Here is a 17,702-nt window from a genome sequence, read left to right on the forward strand (position 1 = left end):
TTTAATTAAATTTTTCTCCAGAAAAAAATTCATCGTTTATAAAATAAAATGTTTACTTACAATATTTATCTAATATGATTTTTGAAAATCCATTTAAATGATGGTCCGTAGCAGTGCTACAGTTGATCGAGCGGCGGTGGCGTTCTGGTGGCTCTTGAATATCAAGATCATGAGGGTGGTTCGGAGCTACGGCGGCGATCCAGGTGGCGACGAAACATGAGTGCTCAAAAGCTGGTGGTGTTCGACGGCTGTGCGGCGAATCAACGACATGTCTTTTTCTTGATTCTCTCTATCTCTAACGGCTCCACAGGTGTTTGTCTGTTGCCAGCTGTCAAAAGGTAAGCTATCGAACACTGTTGAGTTCCTTCTTTTTTTTAATTTTTTAAAAATTGAAACTTAAATATATGTGAAAATAAATTTAATTATATTCGCTGTTCAGGCAAGTAATAATAATAACAATGAAAATGACGATAATAACAACAAAAGAATGATGAATTTTGTGTGGTTTTAAGCGATGGATCATACAGTTTTGGATGCGTTCGTATCACTAGTTTTATCGGGTAAAGGTTTTATGTACTTCCCTATTGCTTTTTGGCGTGCCCGTTTCTTCATTCGTTGAATCTTCTCCTTGGTCTCTCTTTTCTTTCTTTCTTTTTCGCTTTGCCGCATGATCATCTCCCTATCGCGCACGCCCTGCCCGAAGACCTCGCCGGTGGCCGGCCACAGCCATCTCCAGTTGGGGGGATCAGAGTCTGCCTCTTCTGCTAGATCCTCATCCATGCCCTTCAGCGTCGAGTAAGAAAACCACTTGATCCACATCTTATTTCGTCTGTTCTCCAGAAGATGATGTTCCTGCATCGATCCAGATTCCGGGTCGACATATATGATCCGCCGGCCACTGTGGTATGCCCATACATTCACGAGTAGCTCCAGCAGTCTGTTGTAGCAATGTCGGTCCTGTAAAACAACATTCCATATTCTCTGCATTAAACAAGAGAAAGAAAAAAGAATTTCGATACATCTAGCAGTATTAATCTCAATAGTGTAATCTCAGTAGTGAGTGCCTTTAACATCATGGAATTTTGTTCAGTGTTCATTATGATATAGTTAATCTCCAATCACTAATTAGATGCTGCTGGATATGAGTAGATGAATGGATTGGCATGAGCAATTTACCTTAGAAGTGCTCAAGTAACAGTACCCACTTTGATGATGCTCTTCATACATCTCCCTGTCCAATGCATCGACGAACATTCTGAAAGAGAACAGTCAATTTTCAGATGTATCTGATTATAATAAGTAGCAAACGAATGTATATCCTATTTCATAAATAACTGTTGCATGTAGAACAAAGAGAGTTCACAAAGTATGCTGCTACTAATGATGAGAGATAATTCAGTGGAATAGAAACAAAAAATGCAAATACTATTATTCACGAGTCATTGAAGAGGATTTCATTGGATTTCTAAAAAAGGCAATATTGTATTTTGTCAAATGGAAGTATCAGTCTTGTTCCATGTGGGTGTTTCAGTACATGTCTTGAATGAGAATTCTTGGTCATACTGACAGTCAACCAAAAATGGTGCCGGTAGGTGCCAATAAGGAAAAAAACATAGGAGGAAAGAAGACAATTTTTTTTTGTCATTTCTTTTTTCATCACCCAAGTAATCAATTTCATCCCCTTCTCTATGCACCTATCCCTCCCTTCCTTTCCTTTTCCTCTTTCCTCCCCCTTCTCCACTGCTTTCTCCCTCCTATCTTTTCACTTAGCAAACCCAGCCTTTATGAAAACAATGATCTTTCGCCATTAAAATATTTCTGGGCGCTAATCACTGTTGGCAGGCTTCATGAAATCATGATTATGCAATTTTGCTTCAAATTGTAAAAAAAAATGTTTAAAACTACCGAAATCTAATTTTTTACCTGGAGAACATGACAAACTCTAGGAAAGACGGTGTCGGTAAAGCCCAGCTATGCATTATAGACCACGAATCACCATCATCAGGCATCAGTGGCAAATGGTTCCAATCATCTCCTAAACCATACATCCTTCGGAAAGCCTCAATTACAGCAGTCCTTGAAAGAGAAAATTAGAGAAAATTGATTTCAATCTTCATATGATACCGAAGCTTTCTAAGGTTCAAAATCTAGTTTCCAAGAAGCTGAAACCTCAAGTCCACAACCAGAAAACAGTCACAAGTCAACTTATTAGGAAGAAATTACTACTGCAAAATAATTTCTTATTCCAAGTTTGAATTACAAAAAAAAAATGGTATATTCATTGAGAGTTGAGAAGAATAGAAATGAGACAGTTGTCTCTAACTTGGCGTTTATGAAAAACTCCTAATCATTATGAGCATAGATAATGTTCCTTGCAGTTGCAAAAACAAGATCCCTCTTTTGCTAGCATGAATAATAACCTTATTCATTGTAAAATTATCTTTGTGATACAAAACACAATCTTTGATGTTAGTAAAATAAGATTGGCCAGAAAAATAGACATGGAGTACTCTTCTGAAAAGGTACGAGGATAAATGTGGCATTCATTCATTAATTCTCCTTCCTCTATAGCAGGGCCAAAAGCTGATGCCGCACAGCTAAGAGAGAACTTCTCCCACGTGAAAATAAAAGGTTCTAAGTAACAAAATCCAAGTTGGGAATTCACTTTCTTCAATTAGTTACAAGTTGCATATATTTACTCACGAAATTATTCTGAAGCATTATTTGAGCATTTTGCACTTGTTTATAAATCTCTTAACACATCTTTACGTTTCCACAAAAAGAAAATGAATTCTGAAAAAAAAAAGTATCTAACCTGCAATTTCCAGCATTTATAGCGTCACAAAATGTCCAAAAATCCATTTTCTCAGAATTTCTGGGATCTTTATCGATTGCAAACCAAAAGTAAAGCGAATCACCATGAATTTCTTCTTCGATGGCCCTTATAAGTGCTGTCTCAGCTTCTCTGGATAAGTTGGCCTGTGGGAGATCAAAACATTCTTAAATCTTGAAGGTGGATTGAGATTTATTCTAAGTCTTTGGCAATATTGATACCAACAAGCAATGCTATAGCAGCCTCAACCCCAACAAATTAAATAAAAAATACAAAATCATTCGTCAATAGACAGCAGAAATTAATTGCAATAGTTATGTCAATGTCCAGCCCCATGCCAATCCAGTGGCCATAGTCTCTCTGCTTACCTTCGAGAATCTGTGATTGTTGATAGAACAGACAAACTAGAGTTCATTGTGGAAATTTCAACTTTCTAATTTGTCTTCTTGCACGAGTAACCTGTAAAATTGGGACTCAACATTTCCACTGCAGGATCTGAATGAGGTAAACAATGTAAATGGATCGACAACATTTCCCCTGCAGGATCTGACTTGCATAGTGCCATGCTAGAGGTCTGTTGCTTTAATAAAATAAATTTTCATCCTAAATAGCAGCAATATTTTTGTAGATTATCACAACCAATGTCAATAATTGACTCCTGTCAGGCAGCAAGTGAAGTACTTTGATTCAAAAGAAAGTACATAGCGAAGGACAATGAAAAAATTTATCACCATTAGTTTCAGAAGGGATATCCACCTTTGGCGTTTATAAACTTAACAAAGTAGAAACATAAGTAATGAAAAGTGCAAACATAGGAGATGCCCAAACCTTTCTTGCAGAAACTCTCCAAGATTGAAAGCCAATCCAAGCATTTTTGTGCACACTGTCAATTAAGTAAGCTAAAGCAAAGAATGCTCCATAATCACCAAGTGCGTCTCTGTAATATGGATTGCTAAGAAGTGGGAGACGAGAAGAAGCATCTATATCATCAGTTTCCAATCTCCGGCCTTTAGAAGACTGTTCATAAAAACAAACAATTGATTCACCAAAAAAAATTGTAGAAGAGCATCTTCTTTTATTTACCAGACCACACAATAAAATACCTTTATTAGAAATAGTTATTTTAGATAACTATATTTGCAATAACAACCTGCTCCCAGATTCTTAACAACAAACTGTATCACTACACCCACTTTTTGTATACCAGTCTTCCATTCCTATTGTATGGTCATGCTCCATTACCAGTAATATAGGAGGCCCTTTAAATAATTTTTTTCTCTCTAGATGTTGAATCTCTTTTATTAAAGATGAATGACATCCTAACTGCTTCAGACAAGTTAATATACAGCACATGAATCACATCATAAATATCTAGAGTATAAAAAATCTACTCGTTCATGTATGACTCCCTTTTCAAATTCCTACATTACCATTTGGATGTAAGGTCCAATGTATTAATGATGCATTAACAACTTACAAGGCTGATTCCACGATAAAGTGACGTCTGATGTAGAAATGGCCAAGTTGCCTCACCAAAATAAGGTTCATATATACATAAAGGTTGACCTGTCCGCTCAAGCTCCCTGTGATCTCTTTCCTTCAATTGGATCAATTCATTTTTCAGCTTTTCAGCTTTCTTGACATATTTGTAAATCTCATCCCATGTTCCATGTGGCTGGTCATCTCTGTCCAACTGCATTGTGGTTCAAAAAATGTGATTACAAAGTCAGTGTCAAAGTAGCATACTGATAGAGAACACAAAAATGCCCTCATCAATTACCTCCTCTAATCTATCTTCAGCAATCATCATCTCAGTCTTTTTCTCTTCCTCCCAATCAATTGGGTTCCATGTTCCATCAGCATCGGCATGAGAATGAGCAGAGCTATTTGTATGACTATTATTCCACTTCTCCACAAGATTCTTTAAAAATGTACTGCTTCGAGAACTACTATTGAGCAAGAATTCCTCACTTACATTGGCAAATAATTCCCATTGCCATTGCTCCAGCAATCTTAGAGGTATTTGTTCGACAGCCTTAGGAGATACAACATCAGAAGGAAACTTGATGACCTTTCCGAGCAAGGATATGTAGCCTTCAATTGCTTCAGCAGCCATGAGGTTTCTAGCATGACTTTTTCCTACAGATGCAATTCTCTGAGAAAATAAAGACAATTTTCCCTTGGAAATTGCATTAAGTAAAATCTGAGTAAGTATAGCAATGTTCTCCTTTGGGAAAAGATACCCATTCACTCGATCATCAACCTAGGGGGAAATTATCAGCACAGATATTAGATTCTGTTTAAATATAGTTGGATTTTGGAACCAATTAAGGAAAAAATTAGCATCAACAGAAATTACATATTTCCTAATCATGTCCAGATCTGGAGCAACAATAAGCTTCCCCAGACACATAGCATGCTTTAGAATACTTGGAAAAGATTGCTCCTCCAAAAACGATCCATATATTACTAGGTTTGCCGAACCAAGATATTTAGGATCATTGCTAATAACAATATGCTCAACCAGGCTACTTGAATAGCCAGCCTTTTGTGCAATAGCCTGAAATAATTAAGATGACAAATAATTTTGATCAGAAATTAGGGAGAGTAACATATTAAGAAAATCACCAGTGACAAAGGAAATGCACCAATTAGTTCGAAGACTGAGAAAAAGAAACAAAAGCCATTACCTCAACAGCCTTCTTGTAGGAACTAGTGAAGTTCCAACCATGAATGCAAACTTTCATTAGGGAATAAGATGTGTTTGAGGAAAGAAACTGCTGGAGCAATGGTTTTAATGCTTCCAAGACAAGGCCATGTTCAAGCAACATTCCACTATATGAAAATTGGCTGCCAATAACAGTAATAAGAAAGTCCTCTGGCATATACCCCAAACTCTCTTTCAACAATTGACCTTTATATCTGGCCAGAAAAGTATCTGCTTCCCATGCTTCGGCAGGAGAACCAGGAATAACAATATGGTTTCCCATATCAAATGGTGAATATGGTATCTGAAAGCTTACAAAAAATCAAAGAACATTGAACATAAATTAACATAACACAAAGATGAAACAAATTTTAAAAAGATTAAACAGGTTAAGCACCAAACCACATATTACCAGCAAAGAATGGGTTGGAAAAACTACAGCAGTAGCTCTAGCGAAATCTTGCTTCCAATCATTAACGAAATGCAACTGCACTTCGGAAGAATATTCATTTAAATGAAAGGCTACAGAAGCTTCTTCAATGTTCCATATTACAGGAATATATTTGAAAGGCTCCTGCAAAAGACTGTCAACTACTATAAGTATTCTACATCAATCAAATACATGAGTTCCATAAAATACATGAGAGCATTCACATGCCATCCTTGTCCTAACACAGGACACAAGGATTCACATGTCAATATTTTTGTCATTTTATGTGCACTACTTATTCCTATTTTGCAATCTCAGAATCTAGAATGCCTTCAGTATCCTTAATTGGAACAAAACAAGAATCAGTATCACAACTCACAATTATTTGCCAAATGACATTTGAGAAATTTCCACACCAGTGAGAATTACTATCAGGAAAAACCATTTGCAATTGTTTCCTAGTAAAATTCTTCGATATCTCTCATACTAAAACTGCCACTATGAATCTTCTTTTTTTTCCTAAAATTTTTATTGGCTTTATAGTAAATTGATGTTATAGCTTGTCATATAGATAGTTTATAAAAATCTAATTGGCTTAAATGATGTACAATTTCCTTATCTTTAAAAATTGAAGTTGCACCTAAGTTCTTCAGCAATGCAAGCATGCCCAAGTATTTGATATGTATTCCATCTGAACATTCATCTCATCAACCAAAATGGATACCCATTCAAGAGAAGGGTGCAACAAGTTGTACGAGCAGAACTGCTATTCCAGTTACAGTGGAACATAAATTACCTTGAAAATATGGGACTTGCCTCCATAGAACTCACAAGAATGCCACTATATCTACACAAGGATGCAAATGGAAAATGAAATCAGAACGCGATCGAATGAAGGCTACACTTATCTTAAACTTCGTGCATAAGCTCTGCATTAATTTCATCACTCACTCAAACCAATCTATATTTGCTCCAGGATTCATGATGGTAGGGAAAATTCCGACAAAGATTCCAATGGCTCGCCAAACCATGTGAGTAGGCCCATCACTGAATGAGAAAACCTACACAATATATATAACACCATAAAGTAACAAGAACGACCAAAACTCACAACAGTTCTTGCTTGAAATACAAATTACAATAGCAATATAATAGAAACCAGTATATCAGCAAATCAGTTCAGTTGTCAAATAGCAGTTACATTTTAGTGTGAAATATTAAAAAATGTATTATATAAACATAATAAACCGATTTATTGATAAAAATAACAATTTAACCTTTTCTGTAATAAGTTGAGATAATAGCATATGCTTCAAAATAATGCATGTCTACCTTTTTCTTATCATTCAAAAACAAGCATCTTTCATCCAATAGTTTCATATAATTTACTGTGACAGTTGTAGGAACAAAAATTTATTCCTAAAATCCAACAGCTGCAGGAAGGTGACAAGTAGAAATAAAGAACTTATATATTGATAGAAGCCACATCTCAGCTAGTAATCTGCCAGATAATACACAAATGCCTCATAACCTGGACCGATAATCCAAACACACCAAAAATAAATTAAATTAAATTCCAAAGGTACCAATTTACAGATAGATTAAAACCTAAATAAAACTCCTTAGCGCTCCATCACATATAACACCAAGATGAATTAAGCTGTGACAAAATTCTAATAAAATCCACATGGGTGACACAGGAACTCTCTGTTAAACTTTTCATTTTCAGGCCCTGTATAAATTAATTAACAGTAGGCCCTTTCAGCACAATCAATTATCTACTCGATTTTAAGGTAAAAAGTCATCAGTGAAACAATAGGGAGAGTTGCAAAAATAACGCATATCAACGTTAGATGTTTCGATGAGCCAAAACTAGCGTACAATAAAAATTCACTCTTTGTTATAAGATGAGGCATAATTTTATCCAAAAAAACTACATGATGGAAATCATGTCCATAAAAAAAAATTCAGATTCATCAATATCGTGGAGTTATAGATATGGACAATCAATAAGTAACAAAACAAAATCAAAACATCCCCTAGAGGCGAACCTGGATATCATATCCACATTCTTTGAGAGCAACCGCGATACTGATCATCTTCAGCTGCAAGGCATCCGGCGACAAATCGGGAACAACCTAACAAGCCACCAACACCAGAACACGAATCTGAGCACCCAAATAAAAGCAACCCCGAAAACTAGACAAGATATCAAGACCCACAAGCGCAAGCTTCGGCTTCGGCAGCTGAAACCGAGTGATTAGAGCTGACCTTGCATCTCCTTCTTCATACACGCTGGTCAAGTAATTGTGCATCTCGATTATACCCTATTTGTCCAAATGAATTAGTTAGGAACTAGTATGAGCGAGGTGCGAATCGAATTCAAAAAATTTTCAACTTGTAGTTACCCGTTGATCTAACTCAGCCACTTCATTCATAACTCCTTTAAACCAATCAAAGGAGCCTTGTTCACGAGTAACCCAATAGAAATATGCATTTGTTGTTTTGAGAGTCCACTTTACTCTGCGTGAGGCTTTCATGAGTGTTGCCAAATCAACTCGCTCCCCATTTTGTGGTTGCTTTGGCGGGCAGAGTTCGGAGAGTGCTTCCTGTGTCAGGAACACTAATAAATTGACATCTCAACTGAGGCAGTGATACATTTGAATAAGGGCAATAAGAAAAAGGAATCCAAGTCTCACATTCTCCTCTTCCATTTTGACAATGTTGTTGAGTAGATCCTTCAATATGCTAATGAAAGGCGTTGCACCAATGCCGAGGCCGACAAGTAGAAGAACATCGTATTTCTTGTAATCCTGAGCTGGAGCACCATAAGGCCCATCAATCAAAAGTTTTGGCAAGCTGCAATTAGAAAAATGAGCTCTTTAAAATATCACTATGACCATTATGATTCACATTGTCCTAAATATGTAAGACCAAATTAAGTCCAGTCACTACTCCAAGACATACCTCTTTTTGGTAGCCTCATCTGCTCTCAAAAGGCCACTCTTTCCTGCGATTGAAGGTTCGCATGCTGCTGCAAAAACTCGTTTTAGTTCCCTTGTCCAGTCACCGAGTTGTCTAATGTGGACACTTAAGTAGTCATCTCCAGGAGCAGAAGTGATCGAGAAAGGATGCCTAAAGGAAAAAAAAAAAAAGAATACAGTAAGAATATAGTTTACAGTATACTTGGAACTTGTAAACAAATGATTTTGCATCCTGAGATATACCATTCAAAGGGCGAGACAGCAGGGCACTGCACAAACATGTACTGACCACTCTTGTAGCGAAATGCTGCAGGCTTTGACATTTGAAGCGTGAGAACATTACCTGGATATATGGCAACCTGGATTTGAAGTTAAGAAGTCGAAGTTACTAACATTACATCATTGTACACGCACGGTCAACTTTTCACGAAAGAACAGAGTAGTTACCTTTAGTAAACGAACAGAGTAATGACCGGACCTGAGGGCTCTTAGACTCCTCTCCCCGACGTACAGAAGAACAGGAACTGCAAGATACATCCATGTCTGCATCAGTCAAGAAAGTTGAGTCATATAATAGCAGAAAAATAATAAAATTGAAATTCCAATGAAGAAAGAACATACTGTCTTATTGTACCACTTGTGGATGAGGTAGAGACGTTCCCCATGCACAATCAACAAAATGTAGACGATGACAAACAGGTGGTGGGAGTACCAGAAAGCATTGAAACCAGTGAGCCTATCGAAGGGCTTAGGGAATCTCACTAGGCTCCTACGAAACCAGTGTGTTGCAAGGATGAAAGCCACCACCATGCAGACCACCATTACGATTCCAGTGATGCCCTCAACGCCTCGCACGAGATCCAAGTAGGTTGGCTTTGTGTCTCCAAAATAAGGGCGCAACCCCTGGTACTTCTCTTCGGAGGATGAGATTAACCGGGGAAAGTCGCAAGCGAGGTGATTGCCAGCATGGAGGATCACTCCAACGACTATCGCTGCTGCTATGGTCTAAATACAGTAAAACAAATGAACAAGCCATGCAAATGTTAGCAGGAAAATAGGTTTGTTAGATTAGATAGAATCTATATATATCTTCATAACAGTACGATATTATCTACTTTGAATTTACGCCCTCATGATTTTATTTTTGAACTTTACCCAAAAGGCCTTGTATAATGTGATATCTAAGTCTTCCCTTTAATGATCCCAACGGACTCTTTATTGGGAACTTTGATACCACTGTTAGAAAAGATGAAAACCCATATAATATGAAGAAACATAACCAAGGCTTTGATACCAAATCTAATAATAAATTTAATCCACATTCAATAATCTGAAATGTATTAACAGATTCTATATATTTTAATTCACATCTAATAATCTGAAATCCGATAAATTTTAATTAGATCACTTAAATAGGTTCAATTCGTATCCGCATATATAAATTACAATTAAATTCACTTTTAAAAAATTAAATCCAACAAGATTCTCCTACCAGATGAAATATTTAGTTCATGTTTCACACATAATATGGCGCGAAGATATTTATGGTCAAAGACAAAACTTATAACTACAATGATGGTCCTTGCCCTTTCCTTTCTCCATTAAAGTATGAAAAATATAGTTTCTCATTTATGGATGTTCAATAACAGTGCACTTTCAAAATATATGTTGATGCTAGCATCTCTTTTTCATCCAAATAATTTAATTTAGACCGTGGACCACACATGAAGACATCTGGTTAGGTATACAAATATATATAAATATATATATCCGGGAAGTATTTCTTCCCTGTAGATAAGTAAAACTAAAAAGGAAGCGTGTTTTCTTCAGTGGTGGTTAGGTGATGCCATCGCTTTCGACATATTTATCTGAAAAACTTATAGCATACTCCAACTATTTAATGCTATAATCATTATTTTCCAGGCGCCTACCCTATATATCTGATGTCGGCCATACATAATAATAGGGCGAAGAAATTAATGGAGAAAGGCCTTCACTATTTTCATTTTATTGTCCATAATAATAAGAAAAAAGTGGAGAGTAAAAAAAATTGAATTAATTAGAATATGGACTGACCTTGTGGAAGTTGATGTTGTCGTCAAATGGCAGGGCACGGGCGAGGCGGGTGGAGCGTAGCCAGGTGATGGTGTTCCGGCACACCGGGAGGAGGATGAGGGCCATGTTAAGCTTTAAGGTCTCGGCGGCGCCCTTGGCGGTGGTGAGACAGTAACCCATGACACGGAACGCGTACCTGTTGCGATACTGTATGAATTTCCAGGTGAAGAGGCCAGCCATGAGGGCGATCCACAGGGTCACCACCCACAGCCTCTTCCAATTCTCCTCCACGTAGTAGGCCAGCTTGGTGCTCAGCTTCCTGATCGGTCCCTTCTTCCTCAGCCCGGCCAGGTTCTGGCTCAGCGCCTGGCTCGTGTAGCTCAGCGCCTGACTGTAGTTGACGTACGTGTCCTTCTGCAGCAGCAACGTCTCCAGTTGCCAAAGCTGCCATCACCATGAAATTAAAATTGCTTCAATAGCTAGCAATTCCATCTATTATTAAAGATTTGCTTAGTTTATTAGTATAATTACTACAAGTGATCGACAAAGCTTTCTTCGACCCCCATTAGTGCTTGAAAATGCATGGATGTGGGGAGAAGTGACAAAGTGGAAATACTATGTACGGCCTCATGTAAATGGTGTTGATCAAAAGGCTGTAAGTGGTGGTTCAGGTAAGAAGGCCACGTCAAGCGTCCTTTCTGCATGCACCAAAATTGCACCACCATCACATTTTAATTAAAGTGTTTAAGTCGGCCCACAGGTTTGACAAAGGCACCAATTTACTTCTAGAACTCGAAAAGCAGACAGGCACAGGTCCACCAAGAAATAAGAGTGAAATTAACCTAACAGACGTCTATTGAAATCCATAGCTTAAGATTGGGAATTTTGGAACACTAAGGCCAGTTTGACGACAGGATGAATGAGCCATCACCGGATGGGGTATACAGAGTCAACAGAGAAAACGACACACAAGGCAGACCAGAGCTCTAGTGTTAATTATATACTACATGCTATCTCAGGCTGGACCCATGGCTATATATATATATATATATATAATAAACTGGAAAGAAGAAATTCACGTTTGAATATATTAATTAAAAGGAGAGAGTGGGGTTGCATTCGCAATCGTCGACAGTCACCTCGATGTAGCCGAGTCTCTCGGGATCCAACTCCTCCATTATTAAAGCTGCATACTCCTCTGCCTGTTCTTTCAGCCTAGACAGCTTATTAGCAGAAGCACTAAGCATTATTATCTGAAAAAACAATGAAGAAAGTCAATCAAAATCTATATATATATATAATAAATAAGGTTAATTTTCAAAACAACTTAGTAAAAAATTGTTCAAAATGTTACAGTACTTGTTAAAATATCAATAAGATAGAGAGAGACAGGCATTGATGTGCAATTCAAATGGAAATAATAGTGTTTGACCTAAATACCCTTCACCAACCGATGGGGCAGGGCCAGTGGACTGGCTTGAGCTGGGCAAAATAGTAAACTAATTCCAGAGCTGTTAAGAATGTGTCAATGAAAGCGAAGGATTTTGCGAGGAAATCGGGTGGTTGGTACAGATGTCGCCGGTTCCGTTCACCAACTCCAATAAGTTTAGTTTTAAGTTGATGTAGAAATTAAAATTCAAAAGTCCTAAATGAACATATATAATTAATTATATTATTTTGCTAAAAGTAAACGATGAACGGAAAAGGAAGGAGGGGGGAGAAATTACCTCTTTTACTTCCTCCTCTGTGATGTGGCCGTCCTCGTTCTTGTCCACCCTAAACAAACATATGGATCGAATTTGGGATTGAGAAAAAGAAAAAAGAAAAAGAAAAAAATTAGGGATTTCTTACATGTCGAAGAAAATCTGAAGTCGAGAATCGAAGCTTTGATCGGTGATCTGGCACCAGAACTCGTGGAGTTCGTCTCTGCTAATCCGCTCGACGTTCAACCTTCTTCTCCTGCTCAAAGCGTCGAACAGCTCCAATGCGAACTCCTCGGAGTCTTTCATTCCTGCGTCGGGCTAGGGTTTGGTTAGATGGAGTGGGAAGAGTTGGGGGCCGGGAAATGGAGGCAGAAGTGGGAGGTTGAGGAGGGACCTATGCATTTGGCGAAATCGGATCGGGAGAGGTAGCCGTCGTGCGCGAGCTTGTCGAAGTTGCTCTGCACCTCGTTCCACGCGTCGACGCCGTTGGCCTTGCGGCCGCTGATGAATCGGAGGCCTCGTAGCGCCTTGTGGGCGCCGGATCTGCTCCGATCGAGCTGCGCCCGTTGCCGCCGCGCGGCCCTCGCGGCCAGCGCGGATTCGACCCCCGGCGACGCCGAGGAGGACGAGGCGGCCGCGGCCCGCGAGGACGAGGCGGCAGCGGTCCGCGAGGAAGGGCCGTAGCCCCACGTGAACCTCTTGAGCTCCGCCTTTAGCTCCTCCTTCAGCTGCCGCGCCCGCGCCACCGCCTCCGCCTTCAGCTCCTGCGAGATCTGCAGCAGCCGGTGCGACGAGTTCCGCCCGATGGACGACGACCGCGACGCCGACCGCGACGCCGACGCCACGTCCGACCACGTGGCGTCCGACGCGTACCCCGCCTCGATGGCCGCCGCGGCCGCCGCCGGCTCAACTCTGCGGAGCACGATGGTGTCGTCGTCCTGGAGGTCGATGGTCACCTCCACGAACTCCTCCCCGTCGTCCGACACCATCCCCGACGTCGACGGCGACGACGCCCCGCTCAGCGCCCTCCCCGCCGGCACGGTGTCCGACGCCCATCGCCGCCCATGCCGCGTCGCTGACGACCCCCTCATTGCGCGCAGCCAGCCGCCCACCCCTTCCTTCAAATCAGAACCAAACGTGAATATGAATGAATGAATGAATACAATAACAAACAAGTGGAGTGGTCGTCGTCGTCGAACGCGCTTGGAATGGAATCTTACTCCAAAACACGCGTCGCCTAACGATTTTTTCGCAAACAGTATTCACACACACACAAATCAAAAATACTGGGACTATAACTTTGTGTCTAGCCACTCGGAAGGATCGATCTGCGCTTGATTGAGGGTGAAGGCGGCCACGAGAGACGGGAGCCGGAGGGCGGTTGAGTTGTCGGAATCGGAAGGTTTGGGTTCAAGTTTTAATGGATAGAGGAACTACTATACTTGGTGTTTCTTTTTTTGGCTACCAGAGCAGACAGAATGGACGGATATATAAAGATAAAGTCGGATCAGTAGGTGGGTTCAAGTCTCATGTAGGTTTTGAGGTGGTTGTGGGTTATGGCAACCAGCATGGTGGAAATTGGGTCGTATATAATTATGGCAAATTTATTTGATATGGTGGATCCCAATTATATATATATATATATATATATATATATATAAACTGTAAGTATTTTATAAAATTTTAAAAGCCATCCTCCTCCTCCTCGAGGAAGGCTGAGGCTCGAAGCTCATGCATCATCTCCATGTCAGCCACCGTCAACCTCTCCTCCTCCTCCTCGCTGCAGTCCTCCGCTACCTCCTCTTTGCCCTGCTTTGACTGCCAGGGTGGTCGGCGAGTTATTGGCCGGTTGCGAAACCTTTTGGCAGGTGCTGCCGGAAAGGGAGTCGCGGTGGGTGGGGGATGGGCTGGTTGCGCTCCGCCGCGTAGGTGATGACCAACATCGCCGTCCATAGAGCCAAAGCTTAGCGAATGAAAAACAAAAGAAGAAAAAAAACTCAAAAGAGTGACGAAAACACCATTTTACCTTGGATAAGGAGAGCCTTTGATGGGGCTTCCAGCCTTACTTTCTCCACGCCCACAAATCCGGCGACACTCCGTCGGTCGGAGCTTGGCAGACCACCTTCCTTCTTCTGCTGGTTCTTCCTATCCGTTTTCCCATAATTTTATCAATATATATAATTCTTCATTGAAGTCCCAAAATCAAACAAAAAAAATACATTTATAAATAATTCTATGCACGTGTACTTTCTATTAGAACGAGGTTTTCAACCATTAAGAGAGCAGGCGAGATATAAAGAACCGGGGAGGAATGCGACGAATCCACTTTTATAAAAGTTTGGGAATTGTAACGGAGGTGGTCACGGCCAGGGCCGCGGTGGTGGTTACGGAGGTGGTGGGGCTAAAATGAGCCAAAAGTAGAAATGGATCCCTCAAATCTCCCGTATCTAATCACCTTATCATCCAGCCTGTTCTACAGCTTGACTTTGCAAAAGTCAAAGGAGATAGAGAGAGAGAATGCGTTTGAATTCTTGAATCGTTCTCGTCAAAACTTATTTTTTAATCAAAACACAAAAAGTCGTCGTTTTATCAATCGAACAAGATAGCCGCAACGGACCACAATGGTAATCCAAAGAATAACATTTTTTAAACTTCTTCAATCATTCAATTATCACCCGCACAAAACAATTAAATTTCTGAAACTCGCTAGCCAACTGGTTTAGTCGATCACAACAATGCTAACTAGTATAGAGATATTTTTGCAAACAGATAACTTGCTTTTCAACAAAAGAGCAAAAGTAGTAGCTTGACACTGTGATTAAGAATCGATATATAGAGAGGGAGGATTAGGATGGTAGGAGTAATTAAGTAGCTTGCTCACCACCTCAAAGTGTCTTCATCACACCTCATTTTTGTTCCACTAAAACAATCTAACATTGAAATATCATATTCGAGACAAATTATGATAGTGCAAAAAAGAGAGTTGCGAGAAGGGGGGCTTTCATAGTAGTCTCTCCTTTACAATGTGTATCGACATCAGTAGATTGGTGTATAAAAATTGGGATTCAAGGAACAATGAATTATACTTTCACATAGCATACCAACTCCATGACATTTAGAACTTTGGATTTGAGCCGTCAAGCATGGGAGAGTGAATAATATTGGTGCAAGGAGTACTAATATGTTTCCATAATTTCGATGTTTGACAAAACACCTAGATCTGGTCTATTTGACCAAGAGTTGATCCAAATAGTACTTAATATTTGGATGTAAGTGAAGTCTAATCAAATCAAGATTGATCAGAAGACTAGCAAGAATTCTTAACCGATTAGACCGGACAAGGAAAAGTCCTAGTTGAGACTAGGTAGGGGAAGTTCTAGTTGGATGTTCGGTAGAGAAAGTCCTAGCTGGAAGCTAAGCAGAGAAAGTCCTGATCTGTAGGATTGGGCAAGAAAGACCTGGTTTGGAAGATAGAACAAGAAAATCCTGATTTGGAGGATTGGACAAGGAAGTCCTGATTGAAGGTCCAGCAAGGCAAAGTTCAAACAGGTTAAGAGTGATCGGATGTTTGACAAGTGAGAAGTCTACATATAAAAGTGATTAGTCCTAACGGGAGATTAGATAAGAGAAAATCCAAATAGAATGAGTGACAGGTGAGATGTCTACCTATGGAAGTGACTAGCCCTAACTGAAAGTTAAATACGGATAAACTAGTAGATTAGACCTACAGAGTAAGACTTAGATAAGCCTAGTAGGTTAGACAGACTACAAGTAGGCCATTTTCAACTTATTAAGATCATTGTTCTAAAGGTATAGAATGTGAGAGGACAAGACAAACTCCACCTTAGCCTCACACATCTTAAGTAATGAATCTTAAAAGATACATAAATATCAAGAGATCTCTCACCTGTATGTCTTGATGTTTTTGGGTTAAATTAGACTCTTTCTTAGTTTTTTTAAGCTAATGCCAGAGTCACTTTGAGTTCTAGAGTCCTAGTGTTTATGTGACATGGATAGGAAGCGGAAAGGTGAAGAGTACAAGTATCAAAGATTAACATCACCTAAAACCTTAATCAGCAAGCCTTCAAGTGATCAATCACTAACCATCGAGTTCTTCATTTTAGTTTGAAAGTTCGATTGATTACCGAGTTATTGCAGAGAACAATGTACTGATATCAAAATTCAGATTTCGTAACACGCTCGCATCATGAGCAATCATTCAAGAAAATACCAACGAAGCACGCAAAGCAATCACAAATACACAAAATTTAACTGGAAACTAGAAACTATATTACTGTATGCTAAACAGGCATTGGAAAGTAGATATTCATGGCAAAATCAAAAGCCCTAATTATTTGGGGGCGGGGAGAAGAAACTTGCCGATCACTAAGGGAAGCATCAGACGGGGCTGAGCAACTGGTAGATCTGGGGCTTGGGTTCGGAGTTCATGCCGATGAGGATGACGAGAGGGATGAATCCGTAATGGGTAATCACCTTGGCCTTCTTCATCGCCCAGGTGGTCCACTCCTTGACGAGCTCGCAGGCCGATCGCTCCTCCGGATCCTTGGACTTGGGTCCTTTCCCGGCCTTCCCCTTTCCTTTCACCTTGAGAGAAACCCTAGACGCCATGGCGAACGCACGCTTCCTCGATGAAAACCTCCGCCGCCGCCGCCTCCTTAAACCTTGCCGCGCGTTATCCCTGTTGCTATATATAGCAAAATAAAATGACCTTTCTCCTCATGCCATTTCTTTTAGAAAAATAAATAAATAAAAACAAAAACAAAATGATTTTAAAAAAAAGAAAATAGCAAAATACACGATGTATCTGCTTAAACCGGGACGATGGCGACTCCTTGCGTCCATGCAGCATTTTGGCTCTACGCCTCCGGCGCCGGGAGAGACTCCTCGGCAGACCCACAAGGTGGCTCTAGATGGGTGCCGCCCCGGAGCAAAGCAGAGTTGTGGCGGAGCCTGCGCCATGTAAGCACGG

General features: G+C 40.0%; 3 protein-coding genes across 4 annotated transcripts; all 3 read right to left on the reverse strand.

The window, feature by feature from the left end:
- Nucleotides 1–433: 433 nt before the first annotated feature.
- Nucleotides 434–8,220, reverse strand: LOC141811598 (uncharacterized). Of its 2 annotated transcripts, XM_074699617.1 has the most exons (14): nt 8,193–8,220; nt 8,022–8,108; nt 6,922–7,031; nt 6,767–6,817; nt 5,953–6,124; nt 5,524–5,844; nt 5,193–5,393; nt 4,614–5,096; nt 4,311–4,526; nt 3,662–3,850; nt 2,816–2,979; nt 1,924–2,076; nt 1,177–1,255; nt 434–957 (listed from the first exon to the last, which is right to left on the reverse strand). In XM_074699617.1, the coding sequence occupies exons 2-14, from the start codon at nt 8,067–8,069 to the stop codon at nt 520–522; spliced, it is 2,625 nt and encodes an 874-aa protein (XP_074555718.1). In that variant the 5' UTR covers nt 8,070–8,108; nt 8,193–8,220; the 3' UTR covers nt 434–519. The 2 variants fall into 2 exon arrangements, with proteins under 2 accessions (XP_074555718.1, XP_074555719.1); XM_074699618.1 differs by lacking the exons at nt 6,767–6,817; nt 6,922–7,031; nt 8,022–8,108; nt 8,193–8,220 and having other exon boundaries at nt 5,524–5,851; nt 5,953–6,038.
- On the reverse strand, nt 8,109–13,803 carry LOC141811512 (respiratory burst oxidase homolog protein A-like). Its single transcript, XM_074699535.1, has 12 exons — nt 13,107–13,803; nt 12,861–13,020; nt 12,737–12,785; nt 12,149–12,262; nt 11,031–11,453; nt 9,576–9,959; nt 9,402–9,497; nt 9,198–9,313; nt 8,938–9,105; nt 8,670–8,829; nt 8,379–8,579; nt 8,109–8,297 (listed from the first exon to the last, which is right to left on the reverse strand). Exons 1-12 carry the CDS (start codon nt 13,801–13,803, stop codon nt 8,109–8,111), a joined length of 2,757 nt encoding a protein of 918 aa, XP_074555636.1.
- A 3,096-nt stretch (nt 13,804–16,899) lies between these two features.
- Nucleotides 16,900–17,594, reverse strand: LOC141848602 (mitochondrial import receptor subunit TOM7-1-like). The gene is made up of 2 exons (XM_074736651.1): nt 17,529–17,594; nt 16,900–17,417 (listed from the first exon to the last, which is right to left on the reverse strand). Exons 1-2 carry the CDS (start codon nt 17,573–17,575, stop codon nt 17,111–17,113), a joined length of 354 nt encoding a protein of 117 aa, XP_074592752.1. The 5' UTR covers nt 17,576–17,594; the 3' UTR covers nt 16,900–17,110.
- Between the last annotated feature and the right edge of the window lie 108 nt (nt 17,595–17,702).

Source organism: Curcuma longa, chromosome 17, assembly GCF_044706935.1.
Source record: "Curcuma longa cultivar G26 ecotype Majalengka, Jawa Barat chromosome 17, ITB_CL_G26_1.1, whole genome shotgun sequence".
NCBI lineage: Eukaryota > Viridiplantae > Streptophyta > Magnoliopsida > Zingiberales > Zingiberaceae > Curcuma > Curcuma longa.

Coding starts and splice junctions, on each gene's coding strand:
- LOC141811512 (XM_074699535.1), bottom strand. CDS start 13,803: ATGAGGGGGTCGTCAGCGACGCGGCATGGGCGGCGATGGGCGTCGGAC. Junction 8,580..8,669: donor TCAAAATGGAAGAGGAGAAT/GTGAGACTTGGA, acceptor TTCCTGACACAG/GAAGCACTCTCCGAACTCTG. Junction 8,298..8,378: donor TGGCTGAGTTAGATCAACGG/GTAACTACAAGT, acceptor TTGGACAAATAG/GGTATAATCGAGATGCACAA.
- LOC141848602 (XM_074736651.1), bottom strand. CDS start 17,575: ATGGACGCAAGGAGTCGCCATCGTCCCGGTTTAAGCAGATACATCGT. Junction 17,418..17,528: donor GGTTTAAGCAGATACATCGT/GTATTTTGCTAT, acceptor TGCTATATATAG/CAACAGGGATAACGCGCGGC.
- LOC141811598 (XM_074699617.1), bottom strand. CDS start 8,069: ATGATCAGTATCGCGGTTGCTCTCAAAGAATGTGGATATGATATCCAG. Junction 7,032..8,021: donor AATGTGGATATGATATCCAG/GTTCGCCTCTAG, acceptor TATATTGTGTAG/GTTTTCTCATTCAGTGATGG. Junction 2,980..3,661: donor GGAGAGTTTCTGCAAGAAAG/GTTTGGGCATCT, acceptor GATCTCCCACAG/GCCAACTTATCCAGAGAAGC.